Source organism: Meriones unguiculatus, chromosome 14, assembly GCF_030254825.1.
Source record: "Meriones unguiculatus strain TT.TT164.6M chromosome 14, Bangor_MerUng_6.1, whole genome shotgun sequence".
Classification (NCBI taxonomy): domain Eukaryota; kingdom Metazoa; phylum Chordata; class Mammalia; order Rodentia; family Muridae; genus Meriones; species Meriones unguiculatus.
In genome coordinates this window covers 20,011,229-20,031,044 of record NC_083361.1, presented here as the reverse complement: position 1 = coordinate 20,031,044, position 19,816 = coordinate 20,011,229, and the positions used below count along the sequence as shown (strand labels likewise).

General features: G+C 41.0%; 1 protein-coding gene across 1 annotated transcript in view; it reads left to right on the top strand.

The window, feature by feature from the left end:
* Nucleotides 1-19,816, top strand: part of LOC110547865 (phospholipid-transporting ATPase ABCA3-like) — a 91,062-nt gene that overhangs the window by 44,401 nt on the left and 26,845 nt on the right. Inside the window, exons 14-21 of the mRNA XM_021635694.2 lie at nucleotides 255-465; nucleotides 3,835-3,985; nucleotides 7,360-7,458; nucleotides 7,741-7,882; nucleotides 8,926-9,223; nucleotides 15,877-16,123; nucleotides 16,287-16,491; nucleotides 16,850-17,066. Coding sequence (XP_021491369.1) covers nucleotides 255-465; nucleotides 3,835-3,985; nucleotides 7,360-7,458; nucleotides 7,741-7,882; nucleotides 8,926-9,223; nucleotides 15,877-16,123; nucleotides 16,287-16,491; nucleotides 16,850-17,066 — 1,570 coding nt within the window. The remainder of the gene's footprint in view (nucleotides 1-254; nucleotides 466-3,834; nucleotides 3,986-7,359; nucleotides 7,459-7,740; nucleotides 7,883-8,925; nucleotides 9,224-15,876; nucleotides 16,124-16,286; nucleotides 16,492-16,849; nucleotides 17,067-19,816) is intronic.

Here is a 19,816-nt window from a genome sequence, read left to right as displayed (position 1 = left end):
ACAAATCTAAAGGCTGACACAGTTTTAACACTCTGAAAGCAGCCCCCTTGGATGGAATTCCCATCGTCAGCCTCCTTGGTATAAAGTGACCATGGCTTTGGCTTTAGTACAGGAGTCCTAGTTTTGTATAAACTCACTGTCTTTGCCCAGTCGGACATTTGGTCTAAAACGAAAAGCAAGAACCAGCCCAGTGCTGGTAGGACACTGTGAGACACGCCCATATTTACACAGTCATAGAATTGTCCCGTCTCCAGGTGGTGATACTTGATGAGCCCACATCTGGCATGGACCCAGCCTCCAGGAGGACCACCTGGGATATCCTTCAAGCTTACAAAAAGGGCCGCACCATCCTGCTGACCACCAACTACATGGACGAAGCTGACATGCTGGGTGACCGCATTGCTATCATGGTCCAGGGAACCTTGCGGTGCTGCGGCTCTCCGGTCTTCCTGAAAAGACTATATGGTCTATTTCCTTTTATTATTCTTAGAATGTTGCTGCCTAACTAATATCCTTTGAACATAATTCCCGTTGGGTTTTGTATCTATAGTCCAAACTTGAGTGATTCCCTATGCTGGGCTCAACGAACACTCAGCTGGAAGCCCCTTTGAGTAACGTTTCCATTTTCTTCAAAAATTATTTCCCACTTCTGTGTTTATTTTATCATCCAATGTTGGCGCTCATTCCTCTCCCATGTTTTCTAGCTAAGTATAATCTAATGCAATTGTCCATCAGTGAGATGATGGTTATATACAGAGACATAGAAACAGACACAAGAGGGGGATAGATAGCTTTCTAATTTCCCTGGTGATTTTTGATGTAACTTACTGACTCTTTAGGCGTACACGGCTTGATTCCCACATAATTCTGAACTTCCCAGCCTTTTTCTGTTACTGATTTATAACTTCATCCTGATTTTGTCTGGGAAGATACTTGTCTATCTTTTAACATCTACATGGATTTGCAGTTCTGTGATGTGCATTCTGCTGTGTCATTAGTCTTCTCTACTTCCCTTTCTTATCAAGCTTCTCTTATTTCGGTGCAAAGAACTGTGAGGTTTTTCTCTAGTCGTGCCTAATACTTATGAGCTCTCATTTCACTTAGCTGGTAGGTCTTAGTCTCTGAGTCCATTTCTACTGGGTTTTGCCCCTGGCTAGGCACTATCTCATGCCATCCAGAACCTCTTGTCTGGTTGCTATAACTTATGTAGTATGTTGTTGAATATGTAGACTTTTGCTGGGGACATGTCTTATGAGAGTTTTGGGCCCTTTTCCAACATCCGGTTGGGACATTTGTGTGCAGTGTTGAGACCTGCTTTTTCACCTTGGCTAATGTGGGCCACTGAGTATAATCATTTCTATTGCTGAGGACCATAGAGTCTTCACCATAGAGTGATGATCCTGACTGATCATCACTGATCTACTACTTCAGCTTAGCTATGTGAGCTCTCGTCTTTCGTGAAATGATAACAGAAGTTTTTAAAAAGGTAAACCCAGTCGCATAGAGTTCTATTGCTGTCTATATAGCCTGTCATTCAGCAAAGACTAAAAGAGACACACTTATGAGGTTTCTGTGGGTAATTCTTTCAATTTTCATTTCTGTGTGTATGTGCTGTGTGTGTGCTGGTGTGCACACCCCTGTGCTCACATGTAGAGACCAGAAGAAGAAATTGGGTGTCTTTCTCTATTATTATCTGCCTCATTCCCCCCCAGATGGGGTCGCTCACATAATAGCCTCCTAGGATCTGCCTGACTTCACCCTCCAACTCTGGGGTGATAGGCATGCATGTAGTGACGGAAGTTTACGTTGTCGCTGTTAACTCAAACTCCGGCTCTCACACTGCACAGGAAGTGCGCTTTCCCCCTGAGCCAGCTCTCCAGCTCTGGTTCCGGTGTGATTTTGCTGCAGAGCTCTGCACTCAAATCATCTTCACAGCGTGTGGCTGTAGTCCTGACTTAGTCTCCCTCACTTGATTTCCAACTTCTCAACCCAGGTGTGGAAGCTCTGGGAGCCATTGTATTCCCCTTCGCTGCATCTCCATGCAAAAATCACCTCCAAGAAAAAGTGGGGCGACTGCGAATCTCATCTTGTCTTCTTCGCACAGGCATGGGTGGCCTCAGCTACCCCTTGCCTGCCACCTGAAGCTGTGCTTTCACATTTGTCCATTTCTTTCAGATGTTCCTGGTGGAAGTTCTGTTAGGACATACTAAAATCATCAAGGCCAAGAGCTAAACTCATACTCATTTATTATGAATGTTTTCAATGGATGCATAATCTTTGATAGAATTTTAATAGAACTTTTGGGATGTACTTTCACAAAGACATATTAAATTTCCCAATTATTTTCTAGTACATGATAACTGTGATTTTCCACTTATGGTATTATCTGTTTTTTTTACACTTCATTTTTTTTGCATCCCCATTTGGATCACTTTTAGTGATCTTTTTACAGCGCTATTGATTCTTTCTATTTCTCTCTACCATACTGCTGAGACTGTTAAGTGACCTCTGTACTTTTCTGCTGTTTCCACTGGCCTTATTTTATAGTTTTCATCAGTCTGCAAAATTTATAATTGACTCAACACTTTGTTTTTCTATTTCTAGTAGATTGGTTAATATAGTTGTCATGGTTATTTTATAGTTTTTCTCCTGTAATTTCTACATCTAGGCCAATCTCTGCTTCTAATTTTCTATACTATATAGTATTATATGTATCAGATGTGCTTGCTTATTTATTGACATAGTTTATATTTTGTGGAAAAAATACAGTAGAAACTAAAGCATGTAATATTTATCTCAAAGAAGCATATGCCCTTTTCAATGTCAGGCCATGTGTGTGAATGATAAAGTCAATAGAACCTATGTTCAGGGAAATCCGGTACTGTGGTACAGCTTTGGGTTCTGCTCATCGCTCTCTTTAAATATTTTAGGAAGGAAATAGGCTGTTACTGTTAAAGAGAGCTTGAGACCTACATGTAAGAAGATGGTGCTCCCTTCAGGCAATCCAGGCACCAGCCTTGTGACTCTCACTTATCACCTTTGATTGCCATTCCCCACCCCCACACCACACCACATAAATTTCCTCATCACCCTGCTGCTCACTTGCTCTCTTGTACTATCTCTCCCCATCTCCCTTTCTACCTCCCTTTTTCGAAGGATCCTTGTCAGGTGATGGGCTCAGATACCCAAGAGACATGTCCTTTAGTTCTGTTGTCCAAACCTCAGGTACCAGAATGCCACTGGTAGGAGCACAAGTCCTAGAGTGCCTTGGAGGGGTTTCCCTTCATACCCCATCCTTCACATAGCTTTAGGAAGACCAGTGAGGAAAAAGAAGGAGAAACAAGATGAGAAGAAGAAGGTGAAAGAGTAAGAGGAGAAAAGGGAGGCGGTTCAGGGTGGCAGGGAGGAGATGATGAAAGAGTTTAAAGTAGAATATTTTGCAAAGATTTCTCAGATCTTAAAAGAAAAGAATTTTTGTTTAATTTGTGTAGTTTCTAGCATAGAACACAGACAAAGCAAACACCTATTTAATGAATATTAATCTTGTTTTCTTCAGTTTCAACATCAGTAGAGAGATCAGATAGCCTTTAATGTTATCTCTGCTCTATCTGGTTTTATAATCCAGATCATAATTAATCCCTTATATAGCTATCTAAGGTTAAATCATGATTATATTACGTAATGCTGTGCTTCTGAGAGTTGGATAGCCAAATAACTTGCGACATGCTGTATCTTCCTTTAGTTTACCCAAATCATAGAAAGCCAGGCATGGTCTCATAAGAAGATAGGAAGTACAAAACCATTGAATTTGGTCTTCTGAATGCATTTCCTCAGGTGTCGGGTACCACATAGTCATGGTGAAGGAAACGTACTGTGACACTGATGAAGTCGTAAAACTTATACATGACTACGCATCAACAGCCACCTTGAAGACTAACGTCGGAAACGAGTTATCTTTTGTTCTACCCCATGAATATACCCACAGGTATGGATCTAGACAGTGCTAACCATTGGTTTTTAAACAGTTGGAAATCACTGCTCTTTTCCCTTGTTTCTTCTAGTTTGGCAGAGAGAGTTTCTTTAAGGAGAAAAAAAATAAACCCCCTGTCATAGCTGCCCCTTGCACTGAAGAGAGAGACAGAGGCTACCTGCTTGGTAGAGCTTGTTCCCGTTGGGGATACCAGTTGTTTTGTTGTCCATAGAGTCGAGACGCCTGCCAGTGCACAGAGGGAAGAAAGGAAATAAGATAACTGAAGGGTATTGGTGGCGTGCTGTCCTAACATGTACGAGGCTCTAAATTCATTATCAGACCACACATACACATTCCGCCGCCGGTGATGATAATAGCCTTAAAAACGAGGTCAGGTGATGCATGCCTGTAATCCTAGAATGAGATATAAGGTGGGATTATGGCTTTGAAGCCACCTTGAGCCATAAAGTGAAACATTGTTTCAAAAACGCAATAAAAAGATAACCAGGGCAGCTTAAATGGTAGTTTGGAGAAAGTGTGGCAAAACCCACCAGGAATTGTCAGTTGGTGTATGAACCATCAGCGCGTCATTCACCAATGGACCAGAACAAAGCCCCAGGCATAAACCAGAATAAACTAATGAAATGTAACAAAGAGCCTGAAATAAAATCCCAGGTGTGTCTCCCTAGCGGTGCCTACAGTGGAATCAGTTGCTATAGGAAGCCAGAGTGGGTGTTCATAACTTAGCTGTCTGTGGCAGCTAAGGTCCATCTGGAGCTACAGATGGATGGAGCCACAGAATCTTCCTAAAGGAAATTCCCAGATAAAAGACTCCCCATTCCATCCGTGTGACTTGATTCACATGGACATAAGGGCATCCTTGGAAGAGATTAGGAGCACACCCAAACACAGAAGGGACTTGGGAAACCAATGACAATGAATCATGTGGACAGGAGGAACTCCATGAGGTGGCTAACTCACGGTAGATTTCTGAGCCATAGAGTCTACAGAATGGCAGGTTCAGACAGAACGAAATAAAAATGTTGAACTTAGAGACATTTTTCTCTCAGAGAGTTTTAAACTAAGAAATGAGAGGTCGAATTTCAGTAAAAATAAATCTCTGTGAGTCCAGTTACTTCAGCATATAATATGAAAATAATTAAATGATGCTTAAATCGTCAGTGATTTCCAGTGCCGCTACCTTTCTGACGGCTGACGGTGCTTGAGCACTTGCCACCTGCCAGACATGGTTCTAACATCTATCTGCCTGAAGAAACAAGATGGAAGACAGCATGCTGTATACCCATTCTCCGGTTCACTGAGTCTATCAGCAGGAGAATCTTGAGGTTTAAAGCTGGATTGTAGCATATTTTTTTTTTCCCAAGCGATGCGGAAACTTATTAGAGTTAAGTTGAACTTTCAAACACATCTTCAGGGAGGCCTGGGAGATAGAGATGGACCACAACGACAGCGGGCTACAGTTAGAGGAGAGACGATTGTGTAAAGCTCTCACAGACCACAAGGAAGACATGCACAGTGTATTCTGGTGAGAGTTAGGCAACGTCACAGCAATAAAGGGACGGGTTCCAGGAGAGCCTGGTGAGGTTAAGGCGTCGTCCTGAGTCTCCTAGGTTATGTTTTCACGTTACTCTGTTGTTTCCCTTCTTGTACTCGAGAGTTTAGTTTGATTCAATCTCATTGCTTGTTTTAACTTTCGTTGCCCATCTTTTTAAGGTTTAAACCAAACCAAACCCAAAAACCCTTGCCTAGGCCAACGCCGTGAATAGTCTCCTCTAGCCTCTTCTGGTAGCTTCACAGTTAGATGGTGAGAGATCTGGGATGTAATGTCATCTTCTGCACGTTAATAAGGAAAACATTCAAAACAGTCAAACATGTCCCCAAAGAAGGCATACATAAAGCCAGAAAGCGTGCAGATAAAATACGCAGTAATGCTCAGTGCTGGGAGATACAAGTCAAAACCACACTGAACTATCTCCTTACACCTCTTGGACATCAAGAATGAGTGATGGGTTGTTTCTGCTCTGTCTGTAAGCTCATGGTATGCATCCAGAACTGTGGATGAAAGCAGCATAAGTACAGCTCAAATATAAAGAAAATTATTTGTTTTTTCCATACAGAGGATTGAGTTCTCCCAACAGTGAACACACATAGAGATGAGTTCTGTTGTCCCCCATGGGGATCTAGAAGTTTCTGTGAAGGTTAAATTTTGAATAGAAAGTTCTATAAGATCTTCTTAGATTTAAAAAAAAAATGTTTAAAAGACATTTTTTCTACATTTCAGTTGACTCCACTATTATATTATACAATTTAATGTTCATAGATTTTCATGGTTATTTAAATAAAAAGTTTCATCCTAATTTTTTTCTGCACTTACCCACTTTCCTGTCTCTGTGCCTTTTCCTTGGTTAAATGTGAGTTCCCCTTTCTTTTTTTTTTTAATATGCTAAACAATAGGAATCATGGCATATATAAGTAAGATAAGCTAATTTCTGTCAACTAGCTGAAACTATTAACATGGAGTATCTTTTAAAGTTAGACTTTCAGTCTTTGAAAACTTCATACAAGTATACAGTGTGTCTCTGTCATATACACCTCCACCCTGACCATCCAGAGCTTCCCAACACCTCCCACAAAATTACCTCCCCACTTCATATCATATCCCCACTTTTTTTTTCTTAAGTAACCCACTGAGTCTAGTGGGTTACTTAAGGTTTTTTCTTAAGTAACCCACTGAGTCTAGTGGGTTACTTAAGGTTCGTGGGTGTAAAGCCAACTACTGGGGCATGGCAACCTTACAGTGGCTGTCTCCAAATAAAAGTGACCCTCCTTTGCCCATCAGCTGTCAACAGTCAATACCCTTCTAGAGGCTCTTCATAGTTTACTTAGAAAATCAAAATCATACATATCCAAGAATGAAGTATTATGGGAAACAATGAGGGAGAGGGAGAGGGAGAGGGAGAGGGAGAGGGAGAGGGAGAGGGAGAGGGAGAGGGAGAGGGAGAGGGAGAGGGAGAGGGAGAGGGAGAGGGAGAGGGAGAGGGAGAGGGAGAGGGAGAGGGAGAGGAGAGGAGAGGAGAGGAGAGGAGAGGAGAGGAGAGGAGAGGAGAGGAGAGGAGAGGAGAGGGGGGTAAAAAAAAAAAAGTAGGTTGAGCTGAATACAAATTTCCCAGGCTGAGAAATTAGAATACTTAGGGCTTTGTTTTTAGCAGTTTGTTGCCTGGCCTTTTGGTGTGTCTCACATTTCTGAATTAACAGAAGTGTGAAATCATAACAAACATTGAAATGCTGGTGAGGGAAGATCACTTTTGAATAAAAAGAAGTATGAAAACCATTTCCTTTAGTCCCAGCCTGTCTTCTTCTACTTGTAGGTTTGAAGCTCTCTTCACTGCTCTAGAAGAGAAGCAGGAAAGCCTTGGCATTTCTAGCTTTGGTGTCTGTATCACCACCATGGAAGAAGTCTTCTTTAGGTAAGTAAGAGTAGATGGGGGGGGGGACGGGACAGGAATCCTTGGAGGGAAAGGCTCCTTGTAGTCGCACCAAACTTTAGAAATGTAGGCGTGACCAGGTCTGGAGGTGGTCTTGCACTTGGGAGCTAAATCAGTATTCTGTGCAGCCAATAAGCAACGAATAACCTAAGGGACCACAGGTCTCGATCCTTGTTGCTCAACTCTCATTGCAACTCATGTTCTTCAAGCAAGGGATCGTTGGATAAGGTGAAATGACAAGCTTTGTTTGTTTTTTAAATATAGGGTCAGTCACATGGATGGTTCAAAACCAGATATTCCGTCTCCCTCAGTGGGGAGTAAAGAGAACAAGAATGATGTCCCGAGCAGCAGGAGAGAAGGCTTTCCCACCCAGAGTGAAGACCCCACCATCGCGTTCAACACTGGGGTAAGAACCTTTACTAAGAAACAGGTGTCACGTGGTCAGGAAAAAAGAGTTTTGTTTCATAGTGATACAGGAACCAGAATATATATAACCAGAAGAATATAGAGTTCTCAGCCGCTAAAGAACCAACCTGGTGCGGGAAAGTTGGGACCTCAGCTTAATCGATGTTTAAGTGCAAAGGGGTGGATTCTAGGAAAAAAAACATCAGCTGTTTGTTGTCGCCACCATTATTCTGCCGTTCTTTTGTTTTCTTGTTTGTCTTTCCAAATTAAACCCAGAAAATTATCTACTCCTTCAAGTTGGCAGAAGAGAGACTGTTTTGTTTTGTTTTGTTTTGTTTTTTGTTTTGTTTTGTTTTGTTTTAAACTATCAACTTGGAGTGTATTCTAGGTCTTTCAAGAGGTCTTTCATATAAGACTGTTTTTAACTCAGTGAGGTCCTCATCAGGGAAAGCCTACTTGTGCTGCCAGACATTTCTCTCCTTGTTTGTGTAATTGTCTATTGCAGCTAGCTATAAAGCAGCCGGGACATAGTGGTCACCAGGAGTTGGGAAAAACTATCTGCCATTCTTAGTATTATATACAACACTCAGTTTAAGCACTTTACATCACAGGCTATGCCAGAAGTCAGGCAACTCAATGTAATGAGATACCAAAGGTTGAGGGCTCTGTGGACCACATGGCCTCTATCACTGTCAAGCAACTATCCTTGCACAAGCAGCAGCCACAAGGTTACAGGAACAAATGTGCTTAGCTTAGCTGCATTCTAGCAAAACATTGTTTAGGAGAAGGCCATGGTTTATTGTCCCTTGTCTTATAATAACATATAACTGATAACATTATCGAGTGCCATATCATGAGTATGGGGTCTCATCCAAGAATTTACTTACTGACATAAGCTGTACATGCTTAAATTGTGTGTGTCTATGCCAAGAAGCTTTTACACGACAAAATTTCAGAAACACTGAAGTCAGTGAATTTCAGTGTGAATGACGTAGCAAGGTCTAGAGTTTTGGGTGATACTTCATTTCTCTCTTCTTTGTTTAGTGCTTCCTCTACCTTCAGCAGTTCTATGCTATGTTCATGAAGAGGTTGATGTTCAGTTGGCGAAACTGGAAAGTGCTTTTGGTGCAGATACTGGGGCTTGCCATTTCTGCTCTCTTACTCCTCAAGTCTCATGACCTCGGATATGGTGATGAGAAAACAAGGCAAATGAATTTGGGTGAATATGGTCAAACTGTGGTGCCTTTTTCTATTTCTGGGAAATCTAATTTGACAACAAGTCTCTTAACACACCTTGAGAATATGCTAAAACCCGGCCACCACAAACTTGAGGAAGTACAAGGTAAGCCTAGCTTATAAACCAAAAGGTGCCTCCTCAGTGAGTCCCCTGGGTCACTTCCAAACAAGGTCTTAATCATAGCACGTTAACCTGCTCCATTCTTTTCCTGACACTTACAAAACCACAGAGAAAAAAAATGAAACAAGAGCAATGTCATTAGTAAAGCTACTACTCTCAGAAGTTAATTGGTTTTGGCTGCACTTTGGCTGTGAGCATTTGCCGTTCCTTTCTACTTAAACACAGCAAAATAACAAAATAAAATAAAGAGTTGCCTGAGAACAGGTTTTATGAGATTGGACATAGTTTTACACTTTGGGCACAGTGTAGCACATGAAATGCAGCATAGAATTTCAGTTTTTTTTGTAGTGATAAGATCTAAAACAAGAACCTTGAAGAATCTGGGGGTAAGCTACTAGGAACACATTTTCAAAGACAGCACTAAAATTAGCATTTGCTCTGCTGATTGCTTGACCTGTGTGCCACTTTGAGTGATCACCATCATATTCAGTAGATATCTTTACTACTTTTACAAATCAGCTTTACTGACATTTAAAGAAGTCAAGTATTTTGTCCCAAATCAGACAGAAACTGCAGACTTGAATTTAACCTGATCTGCCTTGTGTCCGCAAACCACTCAGTGTAACACACTACATCACAGAACATAAATTATGTTCTGTAATGTAATCATGACATTTCTTTCAAACTTAATCATTTCTTCCCAGACGGGACAATGTTTTCTTCATTACCCGAGGGACAGTGCTCCTTTGGTTAGCACATAGCCTCCAGGATAAGCAAGCTTGCTTTCTTTTGTTTTTCTTTCTCCTGTTCAGGTTTTCTTGTGAGGTATGAAATTATGTTTAAGGATGTTAACTGTTCCTTAAAAAACATAATACCAGTGGAACAACTTACAAATAATAGATTAGATGATTGCTGTGAATTGTGCCTACTCTGTTTTTTCACAATGATAGATGAGATGGATCTACCATTGTCTGCTAATCCTAGTTACCTGGGAGGCCGGGGAAGGGGAACCACAAATTCAAGGCCAGCCTGGGCTAGAGTGAGACTCAAACAAGGGTGGGGATTTAGCTCAGTGGAATAGAACTTATATGATATGCATGAGGCCCTATATTCAAAACACACACACTCTTCACAGATACACACATACACATGCGCCCGTGCGCGCGCGCGCGCGCACACACACACACACACACACACACACACACGAGGGGTGGCTATGAGAGAAAGAGCGAGAAATAAGCAGCCATTAACCCAAATCACACAGAAAACAGACTAGATAAAAGCAGTAGCTTGACTCATGAAAAGATTGTTTAGATTGAAGGATGTTTTGTACAGTAAAACATCGAATAACTGGATACGCTATTCTTATTATTATTATTAAGACCAAGGATAGAAATACAACAGAATAATATAATAAACTCACCACTGTCACCTGCCTTCAATTAAATGTTATCTTTTGTTCATTTGCTGAAACTTAGTGAAGGATACAGAGATGTTTTTAGGTTTTTCTCAACCCAACTGACACATGAATTTTTAAATCTGTTCTAATTATCTTAACCACACAACTTTCATAACTAAGTCTTATTATTTTTTGTATTGTCTGTTTCAAATGTCATACCTTTATAAAAATTTGCTGTTTATGGTAAAGAATTAGCATTAAATCCTTTAAAACTTGATCTCTCTTTGCCATAGACAGTAGAAACATGTTTTCTAGTTGGGAAATAGATTCTATAACTAATTTTGCATCTGTTCTTTTCCTCTGAAATGATCTATGCTTTAGCAACATTGTAAACTTTTTTTAACGCCTGAGAATTTCATACGTATGAACAATTAAATATAAAAATATATATCACCTGTTTTCCCCTTCCACTCCCTCCCACATTCTCCCAACATGTACCTCTCACAACAATATTTTCCTTATAACCCACCACGTCAATTAGTGCATGTGTGCATGGGCGGAACCATCCACGGAAGCGTGGGAAGCCTGCCGGTACCACACACTCCAAGCATAATTTTCTGCCCTCTAGAGAAACTACAGTCTCTTACTCTCAGTACAGTTACCAGTTATGCATCTTTTCATCGACTGGTGCCCACTGAGGGATGGGGTGAGTGGGATGGGGAAGAAGCTTTTCCCGTCATGGTTGAGTGAGCTTAGGTCTATTGGTATAAACACAAATATTTAGACATCAATTTGACAGTATGGCCATTTAGCAAAATAACAAGAGCAGGGCCTTTGACCTCCCTCTCCGTGGGCTTTTGACCAGTAATTCGGCACCATGCGCAAAATTCCCTCCCGAGGAGCAGATCTCAAATTCAATCCTAAAGTCATTCGATACCCCATGACGATTATGTCGCTATTGTACCCATGGTTACATCTTACCTGCTGGGTCACTTAAAACATGCCCAGGGCTGGGTTAGACCATTAATGTCTTTTTTTCTTCCAGCAGTCTCTACCGTATCATCCAGCACTGTAAAGGTTAGCCGGTAGGTAGGAGGTGTCCTGGTTCAGCAGGGATTCATTTTTCCCTGTCCTGCAGTCAGACGTGTCACACTTTCAGTGATAAGGTCTCACTTACTGTGACGTTATGGCAGGTAACCAAGGGCGATGGTAATAGCCTGTGTTGTTTTGGAGCCCTCTGGGGCCTCGCCTGACCAGGAGCTTGCAGGTAATCCTAGATGTGCCCAGCCTTGCACTGAGACTCTGATTTCCTGTCAAATCTGGGAGCAATGCAGCCTTGTAAACGGTTCAAGATGCACCGTAAACTGGGTGACCGTGAACTCTGGAAGGGTGTTTTAGCACCACAGTAGCCTTCTCAGGCAGAACAAAACTGCCCCCTCTTCGTACATTCAGAGGCATGTCTCATTTGCGGGCTTTGTCACACCGAATTGCAACTGCGAGTTATTCGCCAGCCTCTCAACAGAGATGGGGAGATGAGAACCTCCTTTCTGTCTCTATGTCCTAACCCAGTTCCTACCACCCAACAAGCACACAGTTCAGCACGATCTTCTGATAGGAGATGTAGGGAAAGCCTTGAAAAGGGGAGAGACTACAGTCAAGGCAGCTGCGGAGTTTTGGTGGCAGCCCAGGCAAAGGGACAAGACTAATACGGCCAGAGGATGGCGCATCTTAAGCGGACTGCACAGATTTTATCCCCATCATATGTGGAGGAGAGTCAGAATAAGCACCGTTTAGCTGTATTGTTTTGCTTACGTTTTCATTTTGTGGTTTGTGGAGGCTTACAGAACCTTGAGGCCTTGTGCCTTGATGGGAGCCTCTTAGAGAGAACAGAATCAGAGGATAGAAATACAGTTAGCATAAACAACATTTCCACCACGCTTTTCCCTCCTGTTTCCCTTAGTGCCATACCAACTTCCTGTCCACTCCTGTCCCCCTCCCTGGAAACTACTAGTCTCTATTCTGCTCCTATAAACTGATAATTGCAAGAGTAATACACACATGGAATCACGCAGTGTGTGATATTTTGGAGTGGACATTTTCCCTGAGTGTGATTTTCCGATAATTGTGTGCACCCAGCATGGGTCTCTTTAACTGCTAACAACAAGGGCACACCACAGTTTAGTTAACCGTTCACTCATTTAAAGACATCTAAAGTTTCCCCAGGAAGCGCAGTTTAGGTAGAGGTACTGTTTTCATGTGAGTGTACATCTCCCTTTCTTATATGGTAACTGCGTGTATGATTCTATGAGAAACTAGCTACTTTCCAGAGAACTCTGCAGTTTTACACTTCCAACAGCAATACGTAAGTGACCTGGTTCTTCTGTACCTTAAACTTTCCACTTCATACATTTACTTGAGTATGTAACTTTGATTAGGCTATTGACACCATGTGTAGCATTTATTTTCATATACTGAATCAGTCTTATATGTTTTTCTTTTTAAAAATTGAATTTATTTTTTAACTGTTACATGGAAATGTAAAAATTGTACCTGTTACCATGTAATATCTTGATGCATGCATACACTTACTTTATTTAAATCAGGTTAAATATATCTAAATCCCCAAGCATCACTTCCTAAGCCAAAAAAACTCACAAACCCCTTTCCTTTAACTGTTTTAATATAGAATATATTCTCTCCTTTTTTGCATATGGATTTTATTTTAATATCTAAATCCCCAAATATCACTTCCTAAACCAAAGACTCACAAACATTTTTCCTTTAACTGTATGAATGTAGAGTATGTTCTTTTCTGCATATGGACTTTATTTATTCATAATAAACTACACATAGTAAGAACAGTTATGAAACTATCAGAAAAGCTATATGCAAAAGTTACATTCAAAGTTTTACATTCAAAGCACATTTATATTTGGTGACCTTGAAGAAAATACTATTTATCTTACCTAGGTGAGCCTAAAGTTTTGTACCTAAATCATCCTCTGTCGTATCTTGTACTTATCAACTTAAAAACATCTTTCTACTTGGTTGGAGTATGAGTCTCAGGAAAGACCCCTGTGTTCAAAATTTTTGGTTCTGTTGCTCTCCTTGTGGACCTCCTGTCTTCTCCAGACCTTACTATTTCCCACTTCTTTCATAAGATTCCCTGCACTCTGCCCAAAGTTTGGCCATAAGTCTCAACATCTGCTTTGATAGTCTGCAGGGCAGAGCCTTCCAGAGGCCCTCTGTGGAAGGCTCCTAACTTGTTTCCTGTTTTCTTCTTCTTCTGATGTCCATCCTCTTTGCCTTCCGCAATGGGGATTGAGCATTTTAGCCAGAGACCTCCCTCTAGATTAGTTTTTTAGGTGTACAGATTGTAATAGGTTTATCCTATATTATATGTCTATATGAGTGAGTATACACTGCGTGTGTCTTTCTGCTTCTGGGGTAGCTCACTCAGGATGATCCTTTCCAGTCCTCACCATTTACCTGCAAATTTCATGATTTCCTTGTTTTTCATTGCTGAGTAATATTCCATTGTGTAGATATACCACCATTTCTCTATCCGTTCTTCAGTTGAGGGGCATCTGGGTTGCAAGTACCATGCATGGAGATAACCTAGAACCCCTGCACAGATGTAGCCCATGGCAGTTCAGTGTCCAAGTGGGTTCCATAGTAATGGGAACAGGGACTGCTTCTGACATGAACAGATTGGCCTGCTCTTTGATCACCTCCCCCTGAGAGGGGAGCGTCCTTACCAGGCCACAGAGGAAGACAATGCAGCCACTCCTGATGAGACCTAACAGACTAGGATCAGAAGGAAGAAAAAGAAATCCTCCCCTACCAGTGGACTTGGGGAGGGGCATGCATGGAGAAGGGGAGGGGAGGAGGGAGGGAACTAGAGGGGGGATACAAAGTAAATAAAGTGTAATTAAAAATAAAAATTTTAAAAAAATTAAAAAAAAACATCTTTCTATGCTTTAAAACATTTTCTTAAACCCTAATCAACTTAAGCCTAACTGAAACTCTGTCTAGTCTTCAACCCCATTAGAGACTTGAGAAGGAATAAAATTGTTACTTAAGTAAGAAGTGTAGGCAAGCAGCTTCCAAAACTAAGAGCTGACAGAGACAGTTTACTGTCTCGGCAGTAGCCCTTCTCTCTCCATAACGTTGGAGCATCATCTTTGGCCTTCTGACCCAGTATATTTGGCAGACATAACTGTAAAGCAGGACTTATGAAGGACTTGCTTACCCTGTCATGGCAGAGCTTGGCATTCAACTCTGCCTGCATTATATTTTTGACATAGATTCCACTTCTCAGGGTGCATAATCCTTTATATGTTATATTTGTATTTCTTTGATGGTAAAGTAATTCTAGCTTGTAAAAAATAGACTAAGAAGTAGATTAGTGAATAGTGAATTAGGGAGTTGTTTGAAAATGATGAAGATGATGAAGTGCTATTGTGAATGAGCATAAACATACCTTATGGTTACTCTGATGTCAGTTTGATTGGGTTAAGGGATGCACCCACAGCTGGCAAAATGTATTTCCAAGTGTGCCTGTCAGGGTATTTCCAGAATAGTTCCCTGTTGCAATCAGCAGACACAGTGAAATGATTTGCAAGCTGACTGCCATGTGGGTGGGCATCACTCAACCCACTGTGCGGCTGTGTAGAGCCTTCTTAGAGGCTGGATGACATTTGTATAGGGCTCTGTCTCTCTCCTCCTCACTACTGTGCAGCGTATGATGTTCTTGGGCTGCACTGAGAGTCTGGAGACTCCCAGGGCTTTCCTACCACTTAGAAGGGAGCAGGAATGTTGGGCTCCATGCTTTTATTCTTCTCAGGGTCTTGACCAAAAACATTGTTGTTTTCTAGCTCTGCAGTAACCTCAAAAGGTGATTTTTAAAAATCTTTTACCTAGTGTTTCCATTTTACCAGAGGAGGGTTTCGTGAGCTCTGTGATGTGAGTGGAACTCCTTTCTAATCTATTAAAGTCAGGTGAGTTGAAGGAGTCTATCGGGCTGTGTTTTTCTCAGCAAAGGGTTATGTTAAATACAACGAGAAATCCCAGAATTTAATGACGGAGTAAAAGTCCCAGCGGTAACAGCAAATGCTTGAAACAATTACCTCGACAAAAATCTGAAGTGGTGAGAAACATGGTTATTTGTTGTTAAATGACAGACACTGGTGTGATCAATGGGTTGGAGCCGCTGACCAGTGCTGTGTCTTCACCCTAGGTGACCTACTCGAATACTTGGAGAGAAATGAAGAATGCATTCATGTATGTATTATTGCACTTTCCATCAAGGTGGTTGCAAACAAAACGAGGCTTACCATTCTGTTCAACAATGAAGCATACCATTCACCATCTCTGTCCCTGGCTGTTTTAGACAACATCCTTTTCATGTCACTTTCCGGTACTGATGCTTCCATAACGGTCTACAATAAACCGCAGTCACACCTCCGAGATAAAGAGAGCCTAGGGTATGGTTTTTCCTGTTTTGTTTATTTGTTCGTTTGTTTGTCTTACTTTTGCACTTGAAATGCATTCTTTCCACCCTATCCAACTTTATTTCCGCAATAAAAATAGCCACGGATGGGAATGTGTATCTTCTGATGTATCTTCTTTTCGTTCCTTCTTCTGTAGAAGCGCAGATGGAAAGGTGATTGCCTTAAAGATTCAGCTGGGCATGGCGCTTTTGGTCAGTGGTTTTTGTCTCCTCACGGTGACTGAGAGAACCACCAAGGCAAAGCACCTGCAGTTTCTGAGTGGGGTCTCTGTCGTTGTGTACTGGCTCTCTGCTCTACTGTTTGACTTCATAATCTTCTTCATTTCTTGTTGCTTACTACTGGTGAGTGCCGTTAGTATGAGACTCTACCTGTTCTGTGTATGACTACTTAGAAGAGCACTTGGTTCTGAAGAACCCACAGTGCTTCACAAACTGTGGTTCTCTTTGCTGGAAGGTCCTCTAGTGAAGATAGAGATGCACCTGAATTGAACTTTATGATTATAAGCTGTAGATTCTATTTCAAAGAGGTAGACTGCCTTAATTAATGGAAACTTCTAAAGAAAATGAAAGTTGTGTATTTCTTTTCTTTCTTTTTTTTTGTGTGTGTGTTTTGGCTTAGCACATATGAGTATGTTTGTGAGAGAGAGAAAGAGAGAGAGAGACCCCGGCCTCACCTTCATCTCTGTACCCTCTGTTTCAGATTGTGTTCAAATACTGCCAACTTGATATTTATGTCACAGACTATCACATTCTGGAAACCATGCTGATCCTCATGCTGTTCGGATGGTCCGCCATTCCCCTCACATACCTGATGAGCTTCCTGTTTTCTAAAAGCACCTCTGCCTACATCAAGCTTATCACGTTCTATTATGTCACTGGCATCTTCAGTATCTTGATAGATACATTAATAGAAGCCAGTAAGTGTGAGGACCTCACAAAATGTCCCCTTCCCCAGAGGAGGCAATATATCAATCAGTGGCAGCAATGGGCCCCAAAAGATGGACATCAGTAGACAGTTAAGGCTAGGGTTTTGGCTATACCTGTATTAGATATATCGAAACAACCTCCAGTTTCTAGCATTGTCTAACCGCATGCTCCTTCCAGAAAAGAAACCTTGTATTAAGAAGCTGTGACCCAGCCTGAGCTTCAGGTCCTTGGTAGGACCTCTCTCCCACTTCCTATAGCTTAGACTCAAGGATTCTAGAGGAAGCTCAGAGTTCTGGGCTCTACATTGAGTTTTTTTGTTTGTTTGTTTTGTTTTGTTTTATAATTTATTCGCTTTGTATCCAGGCTGTATTCTTCTCCCAGTCCCACCCTCCCTCCCTTTTCTCCTCCCATGCCCCTCCCTAGTCCCCTAGTATCTGACCCTAGTCTATCAGGTCTCATCAGGACTGACTGCATTGTTTTCCCCTGTGGCCTGGCAAACTGTTCTCCCATCCCCCCAGGAAGAAATTATCCAAGAGCCAGCCACTGAGTCCATGTCAGAGACAGCCCTGCTCCCCTTATTAGGGAACCCACATTGGAACTGATTTAGATGCAGGGTGAGAGATAACACATCTATGTTCATTTTTTTCACATGTAGAGTTTCATTTTTCCTAGCACCATTTGTTGAAAATGCTGTTTCTGTTTCTTTCTTTCTTTCTTTCTTTCTTTCTTTCTTTCTTTCTTTCTTTTTAATTTCTTCACTGTGTACTTTGGCATTTCCATTAGACTTCATATGGCTGGTAACTACATGGACATTATATACCCATTTTTTAGAAAACTCAGGATTATTTGACCTGAATAGATGCAAAAAGTAAATATTTCCCTTAAGAATTTGTAAGGGCTCGTATACATTTTGTTCTAAAAGTATAGTAAACATGAGGAAAATTTGATAGCTTGTTATAAATGATTTCATCTGGCTGTGGTCCCAGGTGAGCAGTAAAAACATATACAAGTTCCCTGGATTGATTTCTAATAATCTCATACTTAAATTCTATATAAAATAAGATTTTAATATTTTTACTTGCTTTTCTTTTTATGTATGTGTGCTGGGTTGTCTGTGTGTATACTATGTGCATACAGCTGTCCCTGGAGACCAGAGAATAGCATCAAATACCCTGGAACTGGAGATATACAGGGGTGTAAGTCACTGTGTGGGTGCTGAGAACTGAACTCAGGTCCTCTTCAAGATTAGCCAGTGCTCCTAACTGCTAAGCCACCTCTCCGTCCCCTAAAGAAGATAATGTAGTATCAGAACCAAAGTCGAATATGCTTCAAACTTAAATATATAGTATATACATTAAGATACATATGTAGTGTGCACACTGTAGCAGAGTGTCTTAGAATTATAAACAAATAGCTTTCCAAAGTGTCTGCAAATAAAACCTTTAGATGAAAATAAACCCACAGTGCCGTTAGGCAGGGGGAATACATTCTGGGGTTACATTGTACATCAAGGTGGTTATTCTTCATAATAATATGTATACTTAAATACCTAAGAGACATTCTTTTAGAGAATGTCACCACCAATGAAAATATTTGATGTGACAGGTGCACTATTCTTATTTGATCACTTCACAACATTATCATAACAGCATATAGTATTCCATAAATATATACAATTATTACATGTCAGTTAAAAATAAAGCTAAAACAGCTTCTGTCGATTAAAGTTTTAAAATATCATAGTTAAAGTGAAAAGTAGTAGATTAAAGATTAATACGGAATATACTTAAGATAGCCCATGACATAGAAACAACAAAATATGACATTTTAAAATCATTAGAGAGGTTCTAATATGTAGCCAAACAAAATTTAGGAAAAAAAAAATTGTAGAAGACAAAGAATTAGTGTTCAAAAATTTTAGAATTTCCAGATTTGTTCACAGACAGAATCTTTAGTCTCTGAAACTTCCCTCACCTGATTCCAGCAGGTAGGACTGCAGGACCTCCAGGCTAAAACAAACAAACAAATAAAAACTCTGCAGCCCTCAGCCCCAGCTGCAGCCCAGGAGTGAACCAGAAAGCAGTGTGTCTGAATGTCCAATGTCACTGCTAAAGGATCACTTTAAAGTGTAAAGCACAGATGTATCCAGTACAGAAGGAAGAAAAAGAAGGGGAGACAATGAAGTGAAAAATAGTAAACAGAAAAGTAAAATGAAAGTCGTTATGAGCATTGAACACCACTGAAAATATCCTAAAAGAAAGGAGGGAAGAAGCAGAGTGTGGAGGCTCATGCCTGTAAGCCCAGCGCTTGGGAAGGTAGAGGCAGGAAGATCTCTGTGAGTTTGAGGCCAGCCTGGTCTACAAAGCAAATCCAGGACAGCCAGGGCTACACAGGAAAACCCTGTCTTGTAAAAAGAAAAAAAGGGAGAAAGAGAGAGAGAGAAGGAAGGAAGGAAGGAAGGAAGGAAGGAAGGAAGGAAGGAAGGAAGGAAGGAAGGAAAGAAAGAAAGAAGGATAAGAAACAACAGAACAAAGAAAAGGGAAGGGAAGGAGAAGAAGAGGAAAAGAAAAAAAGGGGGGAGGGAAAAAGAAAAGGAAAGGAAAGGGCAAAGAATAAAAAGAGAGAAAAGAGAAAATGTCCTTATACATACGACAAGGTTGGGCCAACAAACATGAAAACCTGCCCAAGTTGCAATGTATTAAACCAGATTTTCAGAAAAGGTAGAGAATTTTAAAATGCA